General features: G+C 36.6%; 1 protein-coding gene and 3 pseudogenes across 1 annotated transcript; 2 read left to right on the top strand and 2 right to left on the bottom strand.

Moving 5' to 3' along the window:
- Positions 1 to 4,469: 4,469 nt before the first annotated feature.
- On the top strand, positions 4,470 to 5,086 carry LOC125209586 (pleiotropic drug resistance protein 1 pseudogene; annotated as a pseudogene).
- Positions 5,087 to 6,051: 965 nt separating this feature from the next.
- Positions 6,052 to 10,836, bottom strand: LOC125209587 (putative protein phosphatase 2C 22; annotated as a pseudogene).
- A 3,493-nt stretch (positions 10,837 to 14,329) lies between these two features.
- LOC125216854 (kinesin-like protein KIN-12F) lies at positions 14,330 to 19,860 on the top strand. The gene is made up of 14 exons (XM_048118626.2): positions 14,330 to 14,809; positions 14,954 to 15,076; positions 15,229 to 15,312; positions 15,385 to 15,510; positions 15,603 to 15,662; positions 15,749 to 15,895; positions 15,982 to 16,077; positions 16,313 to 16,461; positions 16,671 to 16,817; positions 17,037 to 17,166; positions 17,258 to 18,106; positions 18,189 to 18,332; positions 18,418 to 19,206; positions 19,295 to 19,860. The coding sequence occupies exons 1-14, from the start codon at positions 14,495 to 14,497 to the stop codon at positions 19,550 to 19,552; spliced, it is 3,417 nt and encodes a 1,138-aa protein (XP_047974583.1). The 5' UTR covers positions 14,330 to 14,494; the 3' UTR covers positions 19,553 to 19,860.
- A 1,557-nt stretch (positions 19,861 to 21,417) lies between these two features.
- LOC125212543 (serine acetyltransferase 1, chloroplastic pseudogene) lies at positions 21,418 to 22,884 on the bottom strand (annotated as a pseudogene).
- Positions 22,885 to 25,477: the final 2,593 nt, after the last annotated feature.

The following is a 25,477-nucleotide window of genomic DNA, read 5'->3' as shown; positions in this document are numbered from 1 at the left end:
ATATCATTTTAGCGTCGGCAAGCTTCATTAACATAGATATTTATATTTAATAGTAGTTTTATGCGCAAGACAACTTTTAGTTAGTACCCCTTCCTCCATTCACAAGAGTATGCATCATTTTTTTTAATGCACCTTATAAGAATATATTTATTTTTTAATTAAAATTTTTTTGTTTCAAATAAAATAATATCTATTCTCTATTAATAATAATTTATTTATTTATTTATTTTATCTCTCTTCTTTACCAATTTTGTTATAAAATCAATGCAAAATCTAAAGTCATAGTAGTATATCAAAGTCCCAAATAATTTTGGATAGTATCAAAGTCTCGATTTTGTTGAATTGTAAAGCTACTAGAGCATTGGTTAAATTAAAACGCAAATTTTATAGGACAAAAATATGGTCCAATACAATGTATAGAGATTGGCTTTTCGCTGAAGTTTAAACTTCTATAAATACCAGTTCAAGTTTTTTCCATAGCATCATTATCCACAAACTCCATGAGCAGATGCTCTAAAGTCCGACCAAGAGTAGAAATCGAAACAACATATGAGAGAAAAGAAAAACGCATCAACATAACGAAGAACAAGATTTTGGTTATTTTCAAGATTTTCAAGATTTGGATTCCAATTTCAACCATCACTACCCAAAATACCAAGAACAATGTCGCAGGGGAGGGGTGGCGTTACAGGTGTAGAGGATGGTGAGATTCTGGGAGGGCCTGCATCGGGATTTCTTGATGGAGTAAGATTGATATTTTGAAAATTTTAAGGCTAACGGATGAGAGAAGTTTATGTATTGTGGTCATTGTAAGTTGTACAACAACATTTTACACAGAGAGAAAAATGAGTGGCGTGCTCGCGTATGTTACTCCAGTGTTTGATATTTTGGAATGTTTTGGACTCCTATAAATTTGTAATTTCATTTTCATCAAGTGTGTTACTGCTATTTTATTTTCTTGCATATTAATAGGTTGGTTCATTGTTTTAGAGCTATGAATTCATAATTTGCCCAATATGCTTATTGCTTGTGTTTCAATTAATACTTTTAATGGTTTTTTAATATATTCATTTTTAAACATGTTAGTAGAACTTAAAGCAATAAATATTTTTGAAGTAGAACATATGTGCATACACGTGGGGTGGCCATAATGAATTAAATATTGTCGTTCTCTTCGACTTTGATATATCATATTTTTATGTAGATAATGTAGTTCGATCTGTTTCATTGTCCGATAATTAGCTATGTTCTTATAGATGAAAAGAATTCATCTGATGTGAATCACACTAATTATTAGTGATGCCACTATTTATTAGCATTTTCTTTTAATAATATTGACATTATGTATGGGTTATATCATATTTTTATGTAGCTGATGTAATTCGATCTATTTAGAGTTCGATAATTATATGTGGTAAAAGAATTATTCATCTAATAATGTGAGTCAGACTAATTACAAGTGATATTACTATTTATTAGCAATTATTTGTTGTGAACAATATTGACATTATGAATAGGTTAAATTTTGTTCAATCAAACACAACAATTTCTTTTTATCAACTTACTTTGTAATTTTTTTGGTAAATTTTTTATTTTACCGATCTTAATTTTTTTTTCCTATAATTATGAGTGATATTGTTATAGAAGAAAATAATTCATCTAATGTGAACCAATTCGGATTTATCAATTTTGATTCAAGATGAAAGTACTATTTATTATCACTTTTTTGTTGTAAAGAATATTAACATTATGAATCATTAATATTACCCAGTATTCCATTTTGGGCCGTCCCACATAATTTTACCCATTTCACTTTTACCATTTTTGGCAGTGGACCTCATATTCCACTAACTCATTCCTACTCACATTTTATTATATAAAACTAATACTTTAAAAGTAGGACCCACATTCCACTAACTTTTTCAACTCATTTTCCATTAGATTTCTTAAAACTCGTGTCGGGTCAAAATGTCCCAAATTATGTGGGACGGAGGGAATATCTACTAAAGTGTTATTCAAAATAACACATTTTCTTAAATGGAAACACCATTACCATTATATCCAATTATTCTTTATCTTACTATTCCTTCTCCACTCAACTCATAAATAAAAAATATACTATAAAATCTTACCATGTAAAGGAATTAGAGTTGACGAGAGATATACATTTCCCTTTTTTTAAATGTAAGTACATAATTATACTAATCTTAGTTTTGTCAAATTATTTAGAATTTATTTCATTAAGTAAAAATCACATGACCCGTGCATAGCACGGGTGTTAATACTAGTAGTAGTAATAATAATAATAATAATAATAATAATAATAATAATAATAATAATAATAATAATAATAATAATAATAATAATAATAATAATAATAATAATAATGCCGCTGATTTTAGAGGATCAAAATAATTCAATCGGTGTGAGTGGATACTGGACCTCTTATCGCAGTATAATGTGGGGTGGAAAATTTTTTAAAATACAAAATGAATTAATTTTATAAGACTTAAAATAGCAAATAAAAATATTTTCGAGGCATGGAGAGAGTACTATAACTACGCACTTTAATTTACAAATGTACTTATTTTTAACAATATAATTTGTAATATATAATTTACAAAGCTCCCATTCAAATTAAATATCGTCTATTTTCTTTTGCTACGTTATACGCGAGCGATAATTAACAAAAGTGAAGGTTAATCAGTTACTTATGTTGAATTATTTATAAAAAAATTGGTTTTAGCCACAAATAAATGTATATTGTTAAATCAATAGTCATAAATCATGAAAGATTGAAGATTTTTTTAATTTATAATGATAATGTTAATGTCAATAGTGTTACTACAACTCATATTAATTTTGTTTGTAATGATGAGTACTCCCTCCGTCCTATAAAAATATAGACAATTAAAATGGCACAGTTATTAATGCATAATTGGTAAAGTAAGAGAGAGAGAATAACAATTAAAGTAGTGTTAGTGAATAGTGAGACTCATATTATTACTAGTGTTTATTGAGTTGTAATGGTAGGTAATAGTGATATACTAAGTTGTAAGTAATTTGATATATGTGGGTAATGAATTGAAGATAACTTTCCATAAATGGAAATTTTCGTGCTTTTATGGGACGGGCGGAAATGGAAAATATATATATTTTTATGAGACGGAGTAAGTATTATTTTGTTGTTGTCATGTGAAGTTTTGTAGTTACGGAGTAGTATTCTGAACCTTATATATACATTATACTCCAACCTTATTTCGGAAACAACGTTATTTTAATGGTGGGTGAGAAATTATCAAATACTTATACTCCATTTATCCGATGGTATGAGTCTGGTTTTTCCATTTCAGTCCATGTGTGATATACTTCCTCCGTCTTCTAATTTGTGTCTCACTGTGATTCGGCACATGTTTTAAGATAATATAATATGAGTGGAAATGAATTAGTGGAATGCGAGTTGCATAACCAAAAGTAGTAAAAGGTAAATGAGACAATTAATAAGGGAAATATCAAAATGGAAAACTGAGACACATAATAACGGATAAGAGGTGTATCAAAAGTCGCATTTCACTTTTATTAAAATAAAAGATAATTGACTACACTTTTCATTAACTCACTTTTTTTAGTTCATGTTTCATTATAATTCTTAAAACTAGTGTCCAAAAGGAATGAGATTCCCAATATTAACGGAAGTAGTATTTGGCTTGATCCAAGAATATCATCAACTTGTTTATTTCAAAGTATATAACTATACATTAATCGCATCAAAACCTTAATTTATAACCCAAACAATAAATCTATCGTGTTTTCCATTAATTCCTAATAAAACCTTAATTTATACTCCCTACGCGAATATGAGTCGCTTTTCTATTTTGGTCTGTTCACAAATAGGAATCCCAGTTCATTTTTACTATAAGAGTGCGATTGGTAGAAATGCAGGGCAAGTTATCAGATTATGGGTTTTCCCAGAATTTTAATTAACTAATCTCGGTTATAATGGCATTTGGTAGAATTATTTTATGGTTTACTCCATTGTTTGGTAGCCCTTAGACATTATGCTGAATAATTATACTCCCTCCGTCCCGCTTTAGGAGTCCCGATTGATCAATTTTAAGTGTCCCACTTTAGGAGTCCCGGTTGGGATAAATTAATAAAAAAAATGTCTACAAAGTGTTAAAAGTGGGTCCCAACATTCACTATAACAAATAAAAAAGTGTTAAAAGTGGGTCCCGACATCCACTACAACTAATAAAAAGTGTTAAAAGTGGGACCCAACATCCATTATAATATTTATTTATTACACTCTCAATTAAAAGTGGGACCTAACATCCACTACAATATTTCTTTATTACACACTTGACACTTTTTTCTTAAAATATGTGTCCGACTCAACCGGGACTCCTAAAGCGGGACGGATGGATTATTAAATATTGTGAAGACATCTATGCCCTTACTTTTTGAAGAGAATGTCTCCCTTAGCCTCCTTCGTTCTTGCTTCCCTGCATATTGGTGCGGAGTATTTGTGTGATTCGCGCCATCTTCTCAACCTTCCCTCGCTGCTGGTTGTGGTGGAGCTCTCACACCTACTGCTGCAGACGCTTATATACGGCGTGATAGTGTACACGATGATTGGTTTTGAGTGGACCGTAGCAAAATTCTTCTGGTACCTTTTCTTCAAGTACTTCACCTTGCTCTACTTCACTCTCTACGGGATGGTAGCAGTGGCCATCACGCCCAACCACAACATCGTTGTCATCGTCTCCTCCGGCTTATGCGGCATTTAGAACATATTATCCGGATTCATCATCCCTAAGACGGTGAGAGAATCAACACAGAATAGCTAGCACCGGAAATGTGAACTTTGTCTAACGTCGTTTTTTTCTCTTACATAGGATGCCGGTATGGTGGAGATGTCGAAGCTGTGCTCGACACCGATGAAACGGTCGGAGATTTTGTGATGACTTACTTTGGATTCAAGCATGATTTTGTAGGATACGTGGTTGTTATCTTTGTCGGAATAGGCGTGCTGTTTGGCTTTATTTTTGTCTTCTCTATTAGGGTGTTTAATTTCCAAAAGAGGTGAAAAACAAAGGAACAAGTTTGTTATGCTTCATATTTGTATTCAAAAAGAGGTGAAAAAGTTAGTAAGGAGATTTTTTGGCTTCATTTTTGTCTACACTAAATCAAGAAAGTAACTGAGGAAATGGATGATTAATAAATGTTGGTCTAGGGGTGTCGAAATGGGTACCCGCGGATAACCGCACCCAACAAGTCTGGTACCCGAACCCGATTTTGCCTCCAATGTTAGTCCCGATACCCGTCCCGCATTGTGTCGGGTATAACCCGATACCCGAGTCGGGTATCCCGCACCCGACACCGAGGATACCCGACCCGATTCTAAACTATAAATTCAAGAATAAATAATCCAATTCAAGATTAAGCTATGTAATAAGAGTACTATCGCAACAAGTAACAATAAATTAAATAGGAAATACAATGGAATAAACAAAATAAAACACACATGACTACTGATGCGGATGGAGATGTTGCCGGTGGCGACACATGCAAGTGGTATGGTGGCGGGTGGAGACGTCGCCGGTGGCGGCAGATGGAAGGAGGCGGAGAGTTGGAGGAGAACTAGTACAGACGTGAGAATGAGAGGGAAAAAGATTAAAAAAAAGTTATAAAACTTAACCCAATTAAAAGATGGAAAAATACAAAAAAGTATATTGTGACCGTATGATTAAAATAAAAAATGATAAATTACAAAATGCTAACAATTGGGTAATTCTTGGGATTAACGGGTAGTGGGTACCCAATACCCGCCGAGTATTGGGTCGGATAGGAAATTACCCGATACCCACTACCCGTTTCGACACCCCTATGTTGTACTAGTTTAATTTAGTAGTTCAAAATGAGAAAGAAACCAAGGAAAGGGAAAGTGGAAAAAGGGAAAGCTAATGTTAGTAGTCGCATATGTTACAATCAGAAACTATATCCTCTCTCAACAATAAGCAAGCAAGAATAATAAAGTGAGGAAGTGAGGAAGATGCCACAACCATCTAATCTCTAATCTTCAAATATCTAAGTCATCCAAGAAGCTCTGCAACCCCTTCAAACCTTCAGCAAAGATGCTCTGATGCACTCTTCCGCGAGGGACCACCAAATTGGGCGGTGGCTCCGGCTGGAAGCAGACCACGACCACCGATAAATTATGTTACGATCACGCCTTGCTAAGGATAGCATTGCTCGGTAAATCGTGACTAGGGGAGGGAATTAAGAAGAGGGGAGAGAAATGGGATGAGAAAATTAACAATAAGACACACAAATATTTCTTCATAAGATAATTGAGGTTCACAAGACCACGAAAGATCATGAGGATTTAAAAGAGTGTTTAACATAGGCCACTCATTACTGATCATTGTTCCTATGACCCATTTAGTACAAAATACTAACAACAATGCACAGCGGAAGGAGTTGTAACCACATGGTCATGTGTATGAAGACACATGCCACGAAAATCCTAAAAAAGAGATGAGACGACCACCAACTCCACTCAGCCACTATTTCATCACTTGCTCAACCTGCACATTTAGAAATACATGCAGGGCTGAGTACGGGGTACTCAGTGAACACGTTGCCGAAAGATACACATATATAAGAAAAGTTATTATCATGTCATCACAGTAACACACAGGGGTTTTTTCTTAAAGGCCCAAGCTTACTAAGTTCATTTTCATAAAGTTCGCCTGATCAGGCTAAGTTCATTCCAGCAATCTGCCATATCTGATGGTTCATTTTGTGTCGGGAAGGTGGCCACCTTCCACGATCACATTGACCGGCCAACCCTTACGATGACTCACGATCCATTCCTTTGTGTACACTAACTCGAATAGGATCTTGGTCCCATTGGAGTCCGAATTTGATTCATTCATTCATTTGGCATTGCCAAACAGATAGACATCATAAAACAAATAATTTATGGCACGATAACATTTTAAAAAAAATAAGTGGGATTTTATCAAACAAAAATCATTTCATATATTTGATAATTTTATCCACACTTAATGTGTTGGATATAAATCCCACCTCAAAGCTTTCAATTAAGACTTTATACAAGCTCGACCTTGGAAAATCAAACTCCGTGAACACGCCCTTCTTGAAAGAGAATAATGATTTAAATTAGTCTTAAGAACACACATAAGGTGCATGACATGAAATGATCCTACATGGAGTATGCATCCTATGTTCGCGGTTCGATCAAGATTGTGGATCTCTATTTTATAAGAGACCTTAAAATAACTATTTGGGAGAGAGTTCAGTTAGCTCCTACATTCCTAACTTCAAGAAATTAATTAATTAAGGAGGATAAAGTATTAATTAATCACTAAGATTAATTATTTAAAAGCTGCAAACAAATTAAGCAATATCAAACCCAAAACTTGGAGATTAAGTCATTTTCCTCACTTAGGCTCCAAAGCCCAAATTTCTCCTTTCCTCTACAATTTTCGGTCCATGCTAGAATAACTAAAAGACTATTTCACAAAATTAATTGGCCCAAAAAAGGAGGCCCAAAACTCAGCATCAAGGAAACCCTAATATTTTGACAGAATGCGCCTCTTTCTCCCACTCTCTTCCCGTAACTCTCTCTTCGTCACATCTCCGCGGCGGCCATGGCATCGCTGGCGAGCGACGCGGCCACCAGTGCGTCTCCCTCCCTCTTCGTTCTCTTTTCCTCGGTTTCCCCTTCTCTCTCGGTCTCTTTCTCTTTCTCGGCCGACGAAGCTCGGCTGCCTCCCGGAGAAGAAACTCCGTCGCCGACATCCACCCATCACCGGATCTCCGCCGTCCTCGTCCACTTGCAGGTAGATTTTCTTTACTTAAACTCACGATTAAACATACACGCACATTCCTCACTCTGGTTCGATTCCAAACATCGACTCTTCGTGAGAGGGGAGAAGGGTGCAACGGGGTTCTGTGCGGGTTAAGGGGCGGCACTGGGTTGCTTGGGATGAGGTAGCGACGACCGGTCAGCGAGCTCCGGGCCACGACAGCGTCGCCGGGCAACAGCTGCGAGGGTAGGGAGGTGGGGGTGCATGCGTGGCTGCCGGAGACAGCAGCGGCGGCAGCTGCCGCCGAGTGATAGCAACAGCAGCAGTGGCTGCCCTGGGTTACAACAACAGCGACGTTCGGTGCTCATCGGTGGACTCTTAAAAGCTAAGTTTCACGATTTATCTCCTTTGGCATTTTGAGGACAAATTGATTTAGCTAAGGCATACTCAAAACGATTATCTAATTTCTTCAAGTTGTTGCTCAATACTTGTCTTGATTTAATCCACTAAGGTGGCTTTTGAGGGATTAAACTTGCTACTGTTCTTATTCTTAAAACATGGCTTGTGAGTATTAAGCATTTTATTCCTCATTGATCAAGCTCTAGTTGTGATTTTAAGCCCGACGAGAAGTTCTAAATGTTAAAGAGGGTGGGGGTGAAAGAAGTGGTATAGAATTGGTGTTTGACATGAGAGGCTTCTAATGTTCATGCTTTAACAAATGTAATATGAAAATGACTATGTAGTAAAAAAAATCATTGTTAGGAGAATTTACCTTGAGAAAAAGGAGAAGAATGAGGGTGGTGTGTAGGAACCTAAACTCTTCTTCTTCAAACACTTACATGCATCTTTTCTTGAAAAGAACTTTGTTTAGAGATTTTGGATGGTGAATCAATAGGGTAGATCATGAAATGGTGTGGTATTTGGAGAGGAAAATGATGCATGGTTTTACATAGTTAGAAGCTTGGTTCATGAAGAGAATGTATTGTCCAAGAGTCACGGACTTTTTGCCAAATGAGGCAAGTCGTCTTGTCAATCATTCCTTTTGCCTAAAATGGCAAGAATATTATGTCTCGTCGCTTAAAAAGATGTGAGCCATCATTTGGAAAACGTGAGCCATCGTTTGATAAGCGTGTTTGATGTAATGTGATTTCGTCGATCGTCTCGTCTTGATTTAACATGCTTCTTATCCATTCGTGCAAGTATCGGGGTTCAAGGCGTGACTAATGCGCAAGATCCGGAGGGCATGGAAAGTATTTTTTTTATTTTTTTTTATCTCTACTTAAACGTTGAACTCGTGTACGAATTTTTATTTGAGAAAACTACATCTATTGTAATAATACTATTTTCATTCACTACTAAAAAAAAATATACTTCACAACGATTAATCATAACGAGAAGTAAAAGAAAAAAATAGGCGCGAAACCTATATATATATATATATATATATATATATTAATAGGTCGATTTTCTAAAAGTCTTAGGGAATAAAAACGGCGGGTGTTACAAATTATCTCTACTATTTCTCTTCAAAGCTTCGTCCACGAGATCCTTACTGCACATCAAGGGGTCGTTTTGCTCCTGGAGTCTTCTACGAGCAAAATCCACAACGTTTTGGCTCAGAAACACGTCCCACATGCCATCACGCCCAATGATGAGAAACTCATCTTCTTCAGTGAGCCTCGTGGTCATGAGTTCAGGCTCTGCTTTAAGTGGTACGCCATCATCACCTTTCAGTCCTTCCATGTGCCAGTCGCCCAATGCACGAGCAACATTTAGTTGCCCGTTGAGATAGCCGTCGTATACATAACCTCCTGAGGCTTCTATACAATGCCTCTCCCTCAAGCAAACAAGTTTATGATCTCTCGACATCTCTATCACTTTACCCCTTCGACAGAGTACTGCAGTCTCCAACATTCGCCACCACCAGTGACCTACATTGAGACAAGGAGAAGACGTTCCATTAATAACATTTCTCATTTGTTCACAACATTGAATCATCCACAACTAAAATACCGACCTCCCAATTACCAGAGCTGCCAAAGCAGTGGTGCCTGAAGCAAGATCTGCATCTGTGGAGCAAGCTTCTGCAAAAGCAGCATCCGTCTGTAAAAATGCGCACGACAATACCCTCTCAATGTCCCGCAGAAAATCTCCATCCTCAATAATGAACCTTGGCATATTATAGCATGCATAGTCAGCAGCATGTATCCCTCCATGTCCATCAAAAACCTGACCAATACAGAAAATATTTCATTACATACTAGCCATACAAACATCCCCAAATAAGATTATTTACCACAACCAAGAATAGCTACGATTTCACATGCCGAAAGTAAGAGATAAAAATATTAAGTTAGTATAGATAAAAAGAGTTACAAACCCCATAGAAGGCACTGAACTCTCACTAGAGCCGCTAAAACCATAGTCATTCATCATGTTGCCTGCACAAACATATACATCTTCCATGTTCGAGCGAAAGCCAACATCGGCCCATGCTCCCGACCGGAGAAGAGGCACATATTCCGCATCACTATCATCTAGGTTAAGTCTTGGTTCAAACGAAATTTCTGATGCCCTGCTTCTCACCTGCTACCATTAAGTCAAAATCCAATTGAGAAAGCAAATGTAATGAAAGTTGAGCCAATTACTCAAGAATTGCAGTAAACAAACAAATCATGTTGCTGCGTATGGACAATGTCGTCCACCGTAAGGACAACGGCCTCCGTCTCCTTTCTTTTTCGTTGTCTGTCGTTAGCCATCCTACAACAACAGAGTATGTAGTCTGAAGCCAAAGTAACGGTGTAAATAAATCTACAACACACACATGGTTATCGATGGGCCAACATATCCTCACAAATTTGCACAATCAACACCAACAACCAAATAGCCTTTTCAAATTCAACATCATACACCCATACATCCAACATCAACGCTAAGTGTACAGGACATGATCACCTAAAATGTACAAAGCAACAATAACAAATGCGAATATCACAACCATTTTCGCTTATAGGTATGAAAAACACTGGGGGTAGTGACTATTGTCTATGCATCAAAAAAGGATGGTATCAACCATGGCCGACCATCGAAGAGGGTGAGGAATTCATACTTACCGACCTGTTACTCGATCTACTGGGGTAGTGTGCGTCGAATAAAGCTCGACAAATTCCTTATACAGAATGAAATTGCATCTATAAATTCAATTCAGATTTCACTAGTAACCATTCACATATCATGAAATAAATCAAAGAGCCGATGTGTTCATCTGTAGCACTGGATAAAGCTATAGTGTTGAACTTCAGTCATTCAGATTAGCGATAAGTGTAACGACATACATGTGGTTGTCAGAGACCTCGATTTACCACCGACAAGGAATGACTGGTGCTGCCTCTGTGTTGTAGAGAACAAACACTAGGAGGGCAATTTGGGCATACAACTCCACTTCACGAAGTCGGAGAAGCGAAGAAAATTAATACCACAAATTTTGTGAGATAGTGAATTGCAAGAATCGGCGAATCTATTGTCGATCTCCGTGAGATCCAAGAATTTTGTGCCGGGTCGTCCGACTAAATCGACCTCTACCAAACGGTGGAGAATGTGAGATAGAAATTATACAAAATTGAAGATTGTGTATATTTGATAAGAGATAAATAAACATTTTATTGAAAAGTTGAATTAAGTTGGATTTAATCAGAGTAAAAAATGTATGTTCCCCTAAATCGTAGTATTAATAATTGGACTTAATAAGAATATATGTTAAGTTTAACGACTAACTAAAAGAAATAAAAGTACTAACATAATGCCAAGAATTCACTTATCGCCCGTGTGGTTTAAGTAATTGGAAAAATCACTTATTATGTCAAGGTGGTACATTACTTTTGATCAAACATATGTTCTATCGGCTATTCCGAGACATGTTTGGGCGGCAATTGAACCTCCAAAAACTACTATACAAGAGATAGAATGTTAGAAAGAGAACTTGTGAAGTCCCAAGTATGCTGGGAAGAGAACTTGTAGAGTCCCAACCTGTTGGAAAGAGGAGATAGCATATACTCCCCATGTCCCAATAAAAATAAAACGTTTTTCATTTTTGGTTGTCCCATTAAAAATGAAATATTTCCTAAAATGGAAACAACTCTATCTCTATTTTTTCATTTGTCTTACTTTATTCTCTCTTCATTAACTCCCAAAACAACACTACATTAAATCCCGTGCCGATTCCCTAATATTTCATTTTAAGTGGGACGGAGGGAGTATAATGTAGAGTTCCAATAGTCTAGTCCCTAGGTACATTTCTATAAATATCAATGTACAATGTATCGACAAATACAATTCAGTAAATAACCAATCTTCTCCAAATATCCAATATCTGATTATTCAATAAAGAAGCTATCTGCCAGGAATTCATACGGTCAAACTCTGAAGGAGAAAAAAGGAAGCATTGGATGTCATGGGATCGTATCTCCAAACAGGTCAAAGAAAATGGTTTGGACATTAGAAAATTCAAGGATAATATAAAATCTTTTTTTATGAAGGTGTGGTGGACGATTAAATTGAATAAGGGTTTGTGGTCTAACTTCTTGCTTTCTTTGTCTCCAAACTCTCATAAGAAAACCTCATGGTCTAGCATTTTGAAGGTAGATCTAGAGGCTTCAAGGTTATCTAAGGTTCTTGTCAGACGGCGACGATCGCTCCTTTTGGTTTGACAATTGGTATTGCCTTGGTGTTTTCTGAGATTTACCATCTGACATACATTCTCCTCAATCACATATTTCGATTAGAGATATTTTCAAGGATAGGGGAGGAGGGGTATGCAGAGGCGTTTGAAAATTTTATCTCGCAAGAGGCTATGTGGACTTTGATGTATATGGAGATGAACTTTAGAGACGACCTTGATATGTTTGTTTGGGCTTATACGATAACTGAGATTTTTTCAGTTAAATAAGCTTATGAAGCTATTCGGAATTCTCATGAAGAGGTTTTTCTAGTGCCACATTTATGAAATAAGTTTGTCCGTTTGCGTATTTCAATTTTGAAATGAAGATTGTTTAACTACCTATATCATTTCCCTTATGTTCTTCAAAGATATGGGTATGTTCTATAACCCTCGATATGTTGTTTCTGCCAAGGTGCTTATGACAATATTGGGCATGTTTTTTTCTCTTGTGCAAAATCACGTGGCATATGGACATATTTTGCAGGAATCTTGGATATCAATTTCCATAATGACATTGGCTTATGGAATTATGTTCAATCACCGGTCACCAAAAGGGGTTCATCCTCAACTTGGAAAATCATTATTAAAGTGATTCCTTTGTTTATAACATGGGAGCTTTGGAAGGCTAGAAATAGATACCTCTTCGATTTAGAGAAATTTCTCAAGATCGAATAGCAAAAGAAGTGCATATGCATGTTTGGAATATGCTTAAATCTTGAGATTTATGTGTGTCTTCTCAAAGGGAAATGAACAAAATTGACCGAGCATTTGGGTTGAAGTTGAACATTACCAGGATGAATCAAGTTATATTGGTTTGTTGGAAGCCTTCAAGCTCTTATATCTTAAGCACATATGGTTCTTATTTTAGCTATCCAGGAGCAGCAGGATGTGCATATGTGCTCAGGGATCAACATGGTCACTTTATTTTGGTAGTATCAGTGTTTTTGGGGCATGTTGATAGTTTTACCGCTGAAATTATGAAAATTTTTATAGAGATGAGGAAGTGTGCAAGTATTGGTTTGTGGAATGTGAGAGTTCAAATGGACAACAAACCACTAGCACAAATGTTGGATAAGGGTGAAGAGTTCCCATGGAGGAATTATGCCGAGTTGTGTGAAATTTATAAAATCATGGACACATATACATACGAGGTGGAACATATTTTCCGTGAAGTGAATGTCGTCGCAAATTTCTTGGCGAAACAAGCGTCCTCAGGTCTCTCAATCAAATACAATTGTGCTTCTATGCTCCCCCACACTACAAGAAGTTCGCTACGCCTTGATAGTATTTTCTACCCATACTTGCGAGAAAAAGGGGCAATAGCTCCAAGGAGACCTTCCAAAACAGAAGATAATGCTGTGAAAATGCTCGAGTTGGATTTTTGCGTCAGAGAGTAGAGCTGGGGAAGGAGAGGTGATGGTGATGGTGATGGTTAATGATAGCACTAGGGTATTGAGGAGCTTCAATAAATAGAGATTGTTAGTTTTAAAAGGAGAAGGCTATAGAAACAAATTGAATATATTTGAATCTATCAATTGAAATGGATTCTTTTTTTATATATATAAAGTACTGTAATAACATAATGAAAATTCAAAACCCAATTCAGCCGAAAGGAAATTTTTACATAATCATCAAAAGGGAGATTTGAAACGTGTGATACTATATAGATCCCATGCCTATTTTGGTCATTCTACAACCTGGTTTAAAATTTTAAACGCTCCACGTGCATTTTGCAACGGTCATATACACTACAACGTCTCTCTTCATTCTCTCCAAAGCAACATTTCAAATTTCAATCAGATCTTCGACTTCTTCCTCTCTCATCTCTCTCCCTCTCTCTCGCTGCACACTCCGCCATCGATACACAACCATATTTCTTCAGCTTTATCAGATCTTTCTTCAAATTTATAGGTTCCTTCAAAGTAATTAACTGGTTCCAACCATGGCAAAGTCCGGTTCTGAAATCTTCGAGAACAGCAGATTCTTCGGGAGCATCACCTCTTCAGTGCCGTTCAAGAGCTTACTCTCAAAATCGAAGCAGAAACCCTCTCTAACTCGACGCTCCAAATTTCCGTCTGACTCCGAGAACGTATCTCCGATGGATCCCAACATTCAAATCTGCGATCCCCCCCTTTCCTCCTCTGTTTCCTTCCCCAAAAAATCGCCTTCGAAAGTCAAAATCAATCCTCGAAAGGGAGTACTCGCCGCATCAGAAGTTGAGCAAAAAGTACCCGAAGCTTCAGATCCACCAGTGAAGGTATTTCTATTTTGGCGGAGTGAAACCCTAATTATATTTGTATAATTCGAAAATTCTTACTAATATGATGCAAAAGAGTTTTTCTTTTTGCTACAGAGAGGGGAATCGTGATCTGGTTTACTTTTTTTTTTGGAATTTTGATAGGTTGCGGTGAGAATTAGTCCTGCTGTTGGAGATGCAATGTTGAGAAAAGTTTCCAAGGATTCACTATATGTTGAAGAAAGGAAATTTACATTTGATACGGTGTTTGAGTCAGATTCGACTCAGGTTTGGCATTTATACAACATTTTTCATTGCAAATCTCTTTGTGCGTTTCATTTGGATTCTCTGATTACATGGACTGAGATTGAAGAACTCATCTTTCTTAGTTTAGTGCTAAAAATTTAAACGTAATAAAGTTATGGGTTTGTGATTTATAGGAGGAAGTATACCAATCAGTAGGCGCTCCTTTGGTTAAGGATGCATTATGCGGTTATAATACATCAATAATCGCTTATGGACAGGTAAATTTCTGGCCTCTTAAATTGGATTTTAATAGTGAAAATTTGATATATTCTTTGGTTTTTGAATACTAGACTGGGAGTGGTAAGACCTACACAATGTGGGGACCTCAAAGTGCAATGGTGGATGATCCATCCATCAGTGGTCTTCAGGGTATCGTCCCTCGCATTTTCCAGGATCTTTTCTCGAAGATTCAAAAGGTAGATTACTCAGCATAATCAGTTTAAATTGTCAGATTTTAATTTTAACTCGACAGGTTGACTGATGCGGTATGTATATCATTGCTTCTCAGGAACAAGGGAATGTTGATGGCAAAAAGATTAATTATCAGTTTCGCTGCTCATTTCTCGAGGTGATTCTTCTTCGCGGAGCATAAAAAAATACTACTTCGTTTGATTTTATTACACAGCTTAGTTTAAACATGATCCATTTCTATAGGTGTATGATGGCAAGATTGGTGATCTTCTTGATCCAACACAACGGGACTTGGAGATAAAGGATGATGTAAAAAATGGATTTTATGTAGAGAATTTGACTGAGGAGTATGTTGCCTGCTATGAGGATATCACTCAGATTCTAATTAAGGTAAGAGGGAGGCTGAACTTATATTGATACTTGCATATTTTTCTTTCTTATTGCTGGTTTTACTCTAGTTAAATTTTATCACGCAGGGCCTATCAAATAGAAAGATAGGAGCAACAAATATAAACTCCAAGAGCTCAAGATCCCATGTTATGTTCACATGCATAATTGAATCATGGTGCAAGGTATAATCAGTAATGGTCCAATATATTTGATTTCAATGTTCCAGCCAAATCCAGACAAGCTGTTGAAAACTTGTTATGGATGTTTACATTGTGATAGTTGATTCACTTGAATCTTCTATATCATTCGGTGTTGTTTCTTTTAGTGATAGTTGAACATCAAGTGAAAGTTTATGTGTATATTCTGAATCTTTTCCTATATTCATTTAATACTGTAATCCTAAAAACTACCATGCAGGATTCCTCATCCAAGTGCTTTGGTAGTTCAAAGACTAGTAGAATCTGTCTGGTCGACCTTGCCGGCTTCGAGAGAAATGTTGCTGACAACGCTAGTAGGCAGCATATGAAAGAAGGAAAATACATAAAGAAGTCTATATCACAGCTTGGGTATGCATCACCTTTTGAGCTCGGTTCAGACCTTTGTTTAGTGTTATATCAAGTTAATGCATTTTCTTTGTCTATAGTTCATTCCTATGAGGTCTTTTGATTGCATAACTTTCATTTGCATACCGTACACAGGGTTTGAATATGCTTTTGTCTCAAACATTCAGTTTATTGCATACATCTGATTCACTGCTTCTTATGAATTGGTATAGGCGCTTGGTTAACATCATTGCTGGAAGGCTACCTGACAAATTGGATGAAGTTCCATATAGAAGTTCTCGTCTGACTCATCTTCTGAGAGAATCATTTGGGGGCAATGCTAAACTTTCCGTTATATGCACCATCAGACCAGACCACAAGTAATAAATTCTATCCATTTAACTTTAATTTAGTAAACAATTTATGGAAAAATCAATGTTAAGTTGACTAGACATGTTCTTGGTGGTGGTACTGTATCAGTCTAACCTGTCTAGCTAACTGGAAAGGTTATTCAGTTTTGAAGCAGATACATTATCTAGAACTAGGTTGTCTCCTATTCTTACTCTCATGAATTCGATTGTTGTTTGCTTACAAAACAGGAGTAGCAGTGAAAGTATAAGCACTCTTAGATTTGGACTGCGAGCAAAGCTCATGATGAATGAACCTGTAGTGAATGAAATAACAGAAGATGATGTGAATGACCTGAGCGATCAGATTCGTCAGTTAAAGGTACTGTTGGTTGTTACTGAAAGAAGAACTCAGATATGCTTTGTTTTTTTTATTGTTTTAGTGAATCAAGAAGGTCCCTTCATTGATGCAGGAAGAGCTTATGAGAGCTAAGTCCAGTTCATCTGAGTCATTTGAGAGCATTTCTGGCAACTTTAGAGGGGGAAATGTGCGTCAAAGCTTGAATCTTTTGAGACAAAACCTCAACCGTTCACTGATCTTGCCTTGCATGGAGAATGATTCCGAAGAGAATATATGCATCAATGAGGAAGATGTGAAAGAATTAAAGCTTCACATTGACAAATTGCGTAGCTCTGAGAATGGAGAGAGTGAACAATATATAAGTTGTTCTGAAGAAAGTGAAACGGAGGAGCCATTCTCTAACAGCACTGAACTAGTGGACGATCAAGACAGCGTTGCTATTGATCTTCCTCCATTGATGAATAGCTTGTCAATCAGTACTAGTCATCAGTTGCTTCAAGATCCTGTATTGTCTGAGTCACCTAAGATAAGAAATTCTCAGCGGAAAAGCCTGATCTTCGCATCAAATCATCTTGAAGAAGTGGAACAAAATCTGGATGTAATGCGGCAGTCACAAAAACCAGACAACGTTGCATCGTCCTTAAGATCTAGTAGAATATTTGCAGGCCCTACCGAGTCCCTAGAAGCTAGCCTCCATAGGGGCTTGCAGATCATAGACTATCATCAGAGGAAGTCTGCTCCAGATAGATCATCTGTGTCGTTCTCGTTTGAGCATTTGGCTAATGTTTCTGCTGCTCAAACCTCACCTGAAAGACACCCTACAGATCAGTCATCTGCTACTTTTGTTTGCACTAAATGTCAAGGAAGAAATGAGGTAAATGAATCGAAGGGATTAGCTGACAAGGACCTCAGTGCTATCTGCAAGGACCAAGCAGCTCAGATTGAGCTTCTAAACAAGAAGGTATGGATATTTTCTTTGTTGCAAAATGTTGGACATATTAGGCCATGAATGTTGTAGTTAATTTTCTGGTGTGACGACACAGTTGGAGCAATGCAAGTGCATGAATGATCAGTCTGCTATCAGCATATGCAGTGGCTCGACTAATTTCTCAGACTTAAAAAACCATCTTCAGCCAATCAATGAGGAAGAACCTGAGAACTTTGACAATCCAAACTCTGCTAACAAGGTAAGGAATTTTCTCGCTAAGAAGTTCATTTGCATTCCATGCCTGTTATTTTTTCCCTTATCCTGAGCCTTTTTGTGTTTTCCAGCTCCTTACATGGAACAGTGAAGAAAATGAACAACCAGAATTCATAAAGGAGAAATGTGAAATCAAAGAAGTACAAGAAAACTACAATCTTAGCACAAAAGAATCATTTACTTCCGAAGAGAGGGAAGCACTGATAAGTGAAATCGAAGTTCTCAAACAAAAACTGCAGTTCTACACTGATGCACCAGCACGGCGATCAACTGACAAACTCAGATCGTCGCTGCTGTCACAGTCCTTCCAGCTAAGAAAAAGCTCTACATTTGCTAATAGCGGAGAGGAGCTGGAGAAGGAAAGAGAAAGGTGGATGGAAATGGAAAGTGACTGGATCTCACTAACTGATGAACTGAGGATCGAAATTGAGTCCAACCGCCAGCGAGCAGAAGAGGTGGAGATGGAACTAAGGTCAGAAAAGAAGTGCACGGAAGAGCTGGATGATGCCCTCAAAAGATCGGTCATCAATCATGCCAGAATGATCGAGCATTATGCAGACTTGCAAGAGAATTACAACGAGATAGCAGAGAAGCATAGAGCAATCATGGAAGGGATAGCAGAGGTGAAAAAGGCCGCCTCCAAAGCAGGCGCCAAGGGTCGCCATGGCTCTCGTTTCGCAAAGGCCCTCTCAGCTGAGCTCTCTGCTATGAGAGTGGAGAGGGAGAGAGAAAGGGAGTTGCTGAGGAAGGAGAACCGAAGTCTCAAGATTCAACTCAAAGACACCGCGGAAGCTGTGCATGCTGCAGGCGAACTACTTGTTAGATTGAGAGAAGCAGAAGCAGCAGCCTCTCTAGCTGAGGTAAACAGACATAATACTAATATACTTGTAACTAAATGTGCATACAACATTGTGGCAAGTGAATGAGAAATCTGACATGTGTGTGCAGGAGAAGAACTCGACGATGGAAGAAGAGAATGAGAGGCTGCGGAAACAGTTGGAGAAGGTGAAGAGAAAGCACAAGATGGAGATGATCACCATGAAACAATATTTAGCAGAAAGCAGACTACCAGAGGCTGCTTTGAGGGGCCCCATATACAGACAAGACTCTGATGAAATAGCAGCAACTCCTTGCTATGACACAATGCCAGATGATGATCAGGCTTGGAGGGCTGAGTTTGGGGCAATATATCAAAACCCATTTTGAAACCCAACATTTTCACCCATCTATCTACTTCCTACTTATTCTTATTTCAACAGCAGTCAGTGTGGTTCTTGGCCACATGATTCATTTTATGCATTTAAACGATGTTCGTTACATATGCTTGAAAATATATTTGTTTTCAAGTAATTAACGTTGGTGCCTATGATAATTTCCAAAGTAGGATATTCAGGCTGCGAACGAATTCTTATGTGTCATTGTAATACTACGTGGTTCCTAATAGACATTGCTTAGCTCATGAAGAGATTTTAGATCTCAGGTATTTGCATATAAATTTATAAATTTTCGAGAAATCCTAGTTTTGCAAAACCAATTTAATTTTCTTTAATGTTCTAATTTTGCAATCAATCAAAATTTCAGAATAAAGATGACTTAATGTCTTACAATCAATAAAGATGACTTCTTACTAAATTATTTCATTTGTTGCACTTTCTTCCATCTCATTTGTAAATTTTTATTTTTCATTTTCTTCCTTATTTCTTCATATAAATCCTAATACAAAAAATGATATCATTCCATTTAGTAAGTATAATGTTAGTATGTCGTTTCATTGCCTAAATTTTATGTTATTTTGGTTAACATTGGATAACGTAAGTAAGTCGTCAAACTATGTCAAGTGAAACTGATAGCAAAATCAAAACAAATTAGTAGTGTTACTACTCTGTTGAGATTTTAGATGAGATTTTAAAATTGGTACGCCAAAACAAGAATTTGACGAAAATTTAGTAATATAAGGACAATAAATTTTCAACAATGCCACCTTACATGTCCTCTCTCATCATGGAGCTATGGAAGAAGCACATGTAGGCGGAAAATCAGCAACTCCGTTGGGTGTTGGCGTTTGCCATGTGTTGCCTTCCTTGTAGGTGTGGCGTTTCTGAATGTGTTATCTTATAAAGTACTACTACGTAATAAGTAAATTGTAATCATATTTTCCATGAGTATTAATTTTTGGTCTCTCTTCTCTTTTTACTTTTATAGTATCAGAATTCTTTGCTAAATGGATAATTTGTACTCTCTCCGTCCTATAATAAATGTTACATTTTTTTTTAGTTTGTCCCATAAAAATACTTCTATCATATTTTTTTTAAGAAAAAATTCTCTCACATTAATATAAATATAATATTATTTTCTTTCTTTATCAACAACACACAATAACATCTCCTAAAATCATGTGATATTCCCTAAATTGTGTCATCTATTATTAGGATGGAGGGAGTATTTAATTGAATCACTTTTTTTGGCATAGAAATTAAAAGAGATGTTTAGGGAGTACTCCCTCCTTCCCGGATAATTCGGGTCACTTTGACCGGGCACGGGTTTTAAGAATTATAATGAAAAGTGGGTTGAAAAAGTTAGTGGAATGTGAGTCCTACCTTTATATATTAGTTTTATAATAAAATGTGAATATGAATGAGTTAGTGGAATATGAGGTCCACTACCGAAAATGGTAAAAGTGAAGTGGGACAAATTATATGGGACGGACCAAAATGAAAAATTTGGACGAATTATTTGGGACGGAGGGAATATGTGTTAGGTGGAAAAGGAATAAAGTAGAATAGAAAAAGAGAAAATAAAGTAAGTAAAAGTATTATTTTTTTATAAAAATAAAGATTTAGGAGTAGATAATTTATCTTGAAACTTTCTAAAATGTGATCAACAGCCGCACTCATATTTCACTTGCACCACTCAATGTAGCTCGAATTCTTGCTCCACTTGTCCCTCTTCATCTAACAACATAAATCTGTTACGACTGTTATTACATTGCTATGATCCAAAGAATTGATAAATGGGGAATGTACTATTAGATGATAAAAGAATAGAAATACTACTAAAATAGAGAAAAATGGTAAGCTTTTAACCACCTTTATGCCCCAAAGGCAACAGAGTTCATTCAGGTAGAAGAAGGATATGCTCTGCTCAGGGATGACATTTGTCAACTGGCTATCTTTCTTTCTCATTTCAACTTTGCTGCTACATTTACAAGAAAGACTTGATCATGGCCTGTCAAAATACCCCTCCCAATATGTGTTTGGATCACAAATTGATAGAGCATGAAAACAAAAGTCACAAAAACAGAGCCACTTAACTTCACATTCACATTCACAACAAAGGATTCAAGAATTGCATCTACGCCAATAGGAAAACTTAGGCTTTCTCTTACAAGCATAAAACCCCAAAACCCTCCCAAACCCAAACAACACAGACACACACACTATTACAAACTAAATCACATAATCCGACCAGTCAGAAATATGCGACGTCTGATCCATAGTGAAACTCGGCATCTTATCCATCTTAATCGGATTCTCCTTCCCACCAATCAACCTCGCCGGATTCCCCACCGCCGTCGTCCTCGCCGGCACCCGCTTCAGCACCACCGAGCCCGCCCCAATCTTAGCCCCGTCCTCAATCCTCACATTGCCAAGCACACAAGTCCCCGCCCCAATCAGCACCCCATCCCCAATCTTGGGGTGCCGGTCCCCGCACGCCTTCCCGGTCCCTCCCAGCGTCACGTTATGCAGTATCGACACATCATCCCCGATCACCGCCGTCTCCCCTATCACCACCCCGGTCGCGTGATCCAGCAGTATCCCCCGCCCGATCCTCGCCCCCGGGTGGATATCCACCGCGAAAACCTCCGACACTCTGCTCTGAATCAACAGCGCCAGGATTTTCCGGCCCTTCATCCAGAGGTTGTGGGCGACCCTGTGAGCTTGGCAGGCTAGGAAGCCCTTGAAGTTTAAGAAGCAGTGGACGTAGGCGATGCAGGCGGGGTCTCTCTCCTTCACCGCCAGCAAATCGTAGCAGACCGCGGGCAGGATGTCGTGATCATCTCTCAAAACCCCGGAGAAGAGATCGTAGAGAGTGGCGACGGGGAGGGTGGGGTCGCTCAATTTGATGGAGATGTGATTGGCAAGAGCGCTGGCCATGGAGTCATGGGATAGGATTAAGGTGGAGTAGTAGTTTGACAAGATGGGCTCTTGAGCGATGATGGCCCTGGCCTCGTCCTCTATCCGCAGCCACAAATCCGGGGCTGGATTGGTATCGACATCGGGGAGAGTACTAGTGAGGTGGGGGAATTTGAGGTAATCGGGGAAGAGGAGGTCGTCGTCGAATTTGGGGGAAGGGGTTTGGGTTGTGGAGGAGTGGAGGCATGTTGGTGGCATGGGGGAAGGGGAGTGGAGGAAGGGGAAGGGGTGCTGGAGAAGGGAGGGTGGTGCAGCGAAATTTGTGGACATGGAAGGGATTGGGAGGAGTGAATTTGTAGATAGGGAGGGAGACATTTAAATTAGAAAATGGTGATGCTTTGTTCAACAGAGTTATATAAAAATTAATACAGATGATTCAGATGCCTTGTCTCTCTGTCCAACCCCAAACTCGGTTCAATTTTAGTCCTGCCTCTATTCAGCATATTGCTGGATTATCTCTAATATCGTATCGTAAATTGTTTCGAACCATATGACAAGTTGTTTGCATACATATCATAGATTGCTTGCATATATTGTCATTTTAACTATGGTACTTTAATTTCGTATCACATTATTTGGAGTCATATGCCGAGTTGTTTGCCTATTCATCACAGATTGCTTGTCTAGGTTATCGTTTTAACTACGGTGACATCATATTACACTCCATGATGATATGATTGTCATTTTAACTGTGATGACATATATAACGTGTTGAACTGTCCTATGATGACATTGTTGCCTCACATATAAGGTAAGTATGATGTATACTATGGAATTGTTATTATTAAAAAATCAATTTCTTTTCTACTCATCGATCAGATTATCTATTACCAAAATTTTATATCTTGACCATAGAGGAAATATTCCATCGATCGAATTATCTATTACTAAAATTTTATATCTTGATCATAGAGAAAATATTCCATGGTCTTGGCATATCAAGTTGGCAATATGACTTGGTGTGACCAACTAATAGTTTTTCCCAACTGTAATTAATAACCATGTATAATATGGAAACAAAATACACCTAATATATGGAACATTTCCTTAATTTATTTGCCCTTATTTCTTTTATTAAAATTTTTTATGCACATAAATTTTATTTTATTATTTTTAATTTTTTATAGTATTCTATTGAAATATTAAATATTAGAATTAATTTATAAATATGCTAAGAAGTGTAATTATATATAATATTGAAACTAAATGCATCTAAAATACTTTTTGCATTTTTATACTTTTATTTATTTAACTAAATATTTTGATGCATTTTAAATTTATTTTTCAGTAAAAAATAAAATTAAAGTTTACTCCCACCTTTAATATTTTTCATTAACTTTTTATATGTTATTAAAAATTAAGATTAATTAATCAATATACTAAAAAAGTTCAAATTAGCACATTTTTTTCACTACTTCTATAGATTTTTATAAAATAAAAAATAAATTATCATTTTAGTATATCTTCCATATATTATATTAGGTGTATGTAGTTTCCATAATACACGTGGTTATTGTATTGATAGCACTTCTCAAAAATCAATTAGTTGACCACACAAAATCATATTACCAACTTGGTGCGTCGAGACCATGAAATATTTTCTCATGGACCATAATCTTCTTTACCTAAATTATAAATTTGTTAAACAAAATTCTTGATTCAGCATCAACTTGATTACTGAATTCCTACTGAATTATAACAATATATTAATCCACAACATCAAATTGACTTTTGGAATGAGAAATTAATTTGAAGATTTTTTAGTTCTAAGTCATGAAACTTATCTCAAGTTCAATTCTAAAGTGAATATATCATCTTTCTAATGATTGGTTGGAATGAAGACGTGATGCTGGTATAGATTCAACATCGGACCCCGCAAACACTTCCTCAATATTTTTATCTTTTTACAAATATTTTATATCATATAACATAACATATTAATTTATCTTGAAATTATCCTCACCGATCGACCACATGACTAAAGGTTTTGTCCCCTTCTGCCTTTCAATTAATCAGTCTATATAAATTTGAATAATCATAAAAATATAATCTGGATTTTAGTAACAATTACAGCCGACCAAAGCTTTAATGTTTTAAGGAAAAATGGTTTCGTTTTATTATTTTCATATTAATTAATGCAGATAATGATAAATATGTATATTATAAAATAATATAGAAAGTATAAATAATGGCAAAATTTTAATTACGTATGAAGTACCAGAACTTATTAGAAAATTACATAAGAAGTAGCTAACAAAAATGTAGCAGAAATCACATGTCAACAATATAATTGAGTGACAAAAATGCCGTTTTAGAGCCTGAGGGTATTTTGGTCCTAAAAAACATGATTCGTGATTATATTTAACGTTAAGGTCTTCTGGCGCTATTTTTTTTTTAGGGACCTGCAGTGTCACAAATGAAAACGTTAGGGAGTTTTGATGTAATTCACTCGATTTTATAAAGTTAAATAATTTCTTAAAATATGTGTCGATCAAATATGAAATATTTAATTATGGATGGAGGGAGTAACTGATTATGACAAATAATTGGCTTAGGTCGTATTTAGAACTAATTTTGTCTTAAACAGGTTTGATTAGTTCAAAAAAGAGACTTCTCAGTTCTACATGGCTATAGAAAGTTGGGCAAATTGCAGGAAATATAATAAGCCTTGGTTAAATTTTGATGGGTCCCCATATTTTTAAAACTATTCGAAAAATTTATGAAGTTTGAAATTGCTTGTAATTATTGATTATAAAAAAAATCCGCTCACCTAATGTAGTATGTTGTTGGTATTTTTCAATTTAATTTAAGTACTTAAGGAATATTAATAAGTGTCACTATCACGGTGATTAATATTGATTTATCATTTCATAATCTTGATTTTTTTTAATGTTATTTGAGTTTCCTACTAGTTCAATATAATTAATTTATTTTTACA

This window comes from Salvia hispanica, chromosome 3, assembly GCF_029641045.1.
Source record: "Salvia hispanica isolate PSC_SH4W2 chromosome 3, Shi_PSC_v1, whole genome shotgun sequence".
NCBI lineage: Eukaryota > Viridiplantae > Streptophyta > Magnoliopsida > Lamiales > Lamiaceae > Salvia > Salvia hispanica.
The sequence above is the reverse complement of the archived record's forward strand: the minus strand, read 5'-3'. Positions and strand labels throughout refer to the sequence as shown.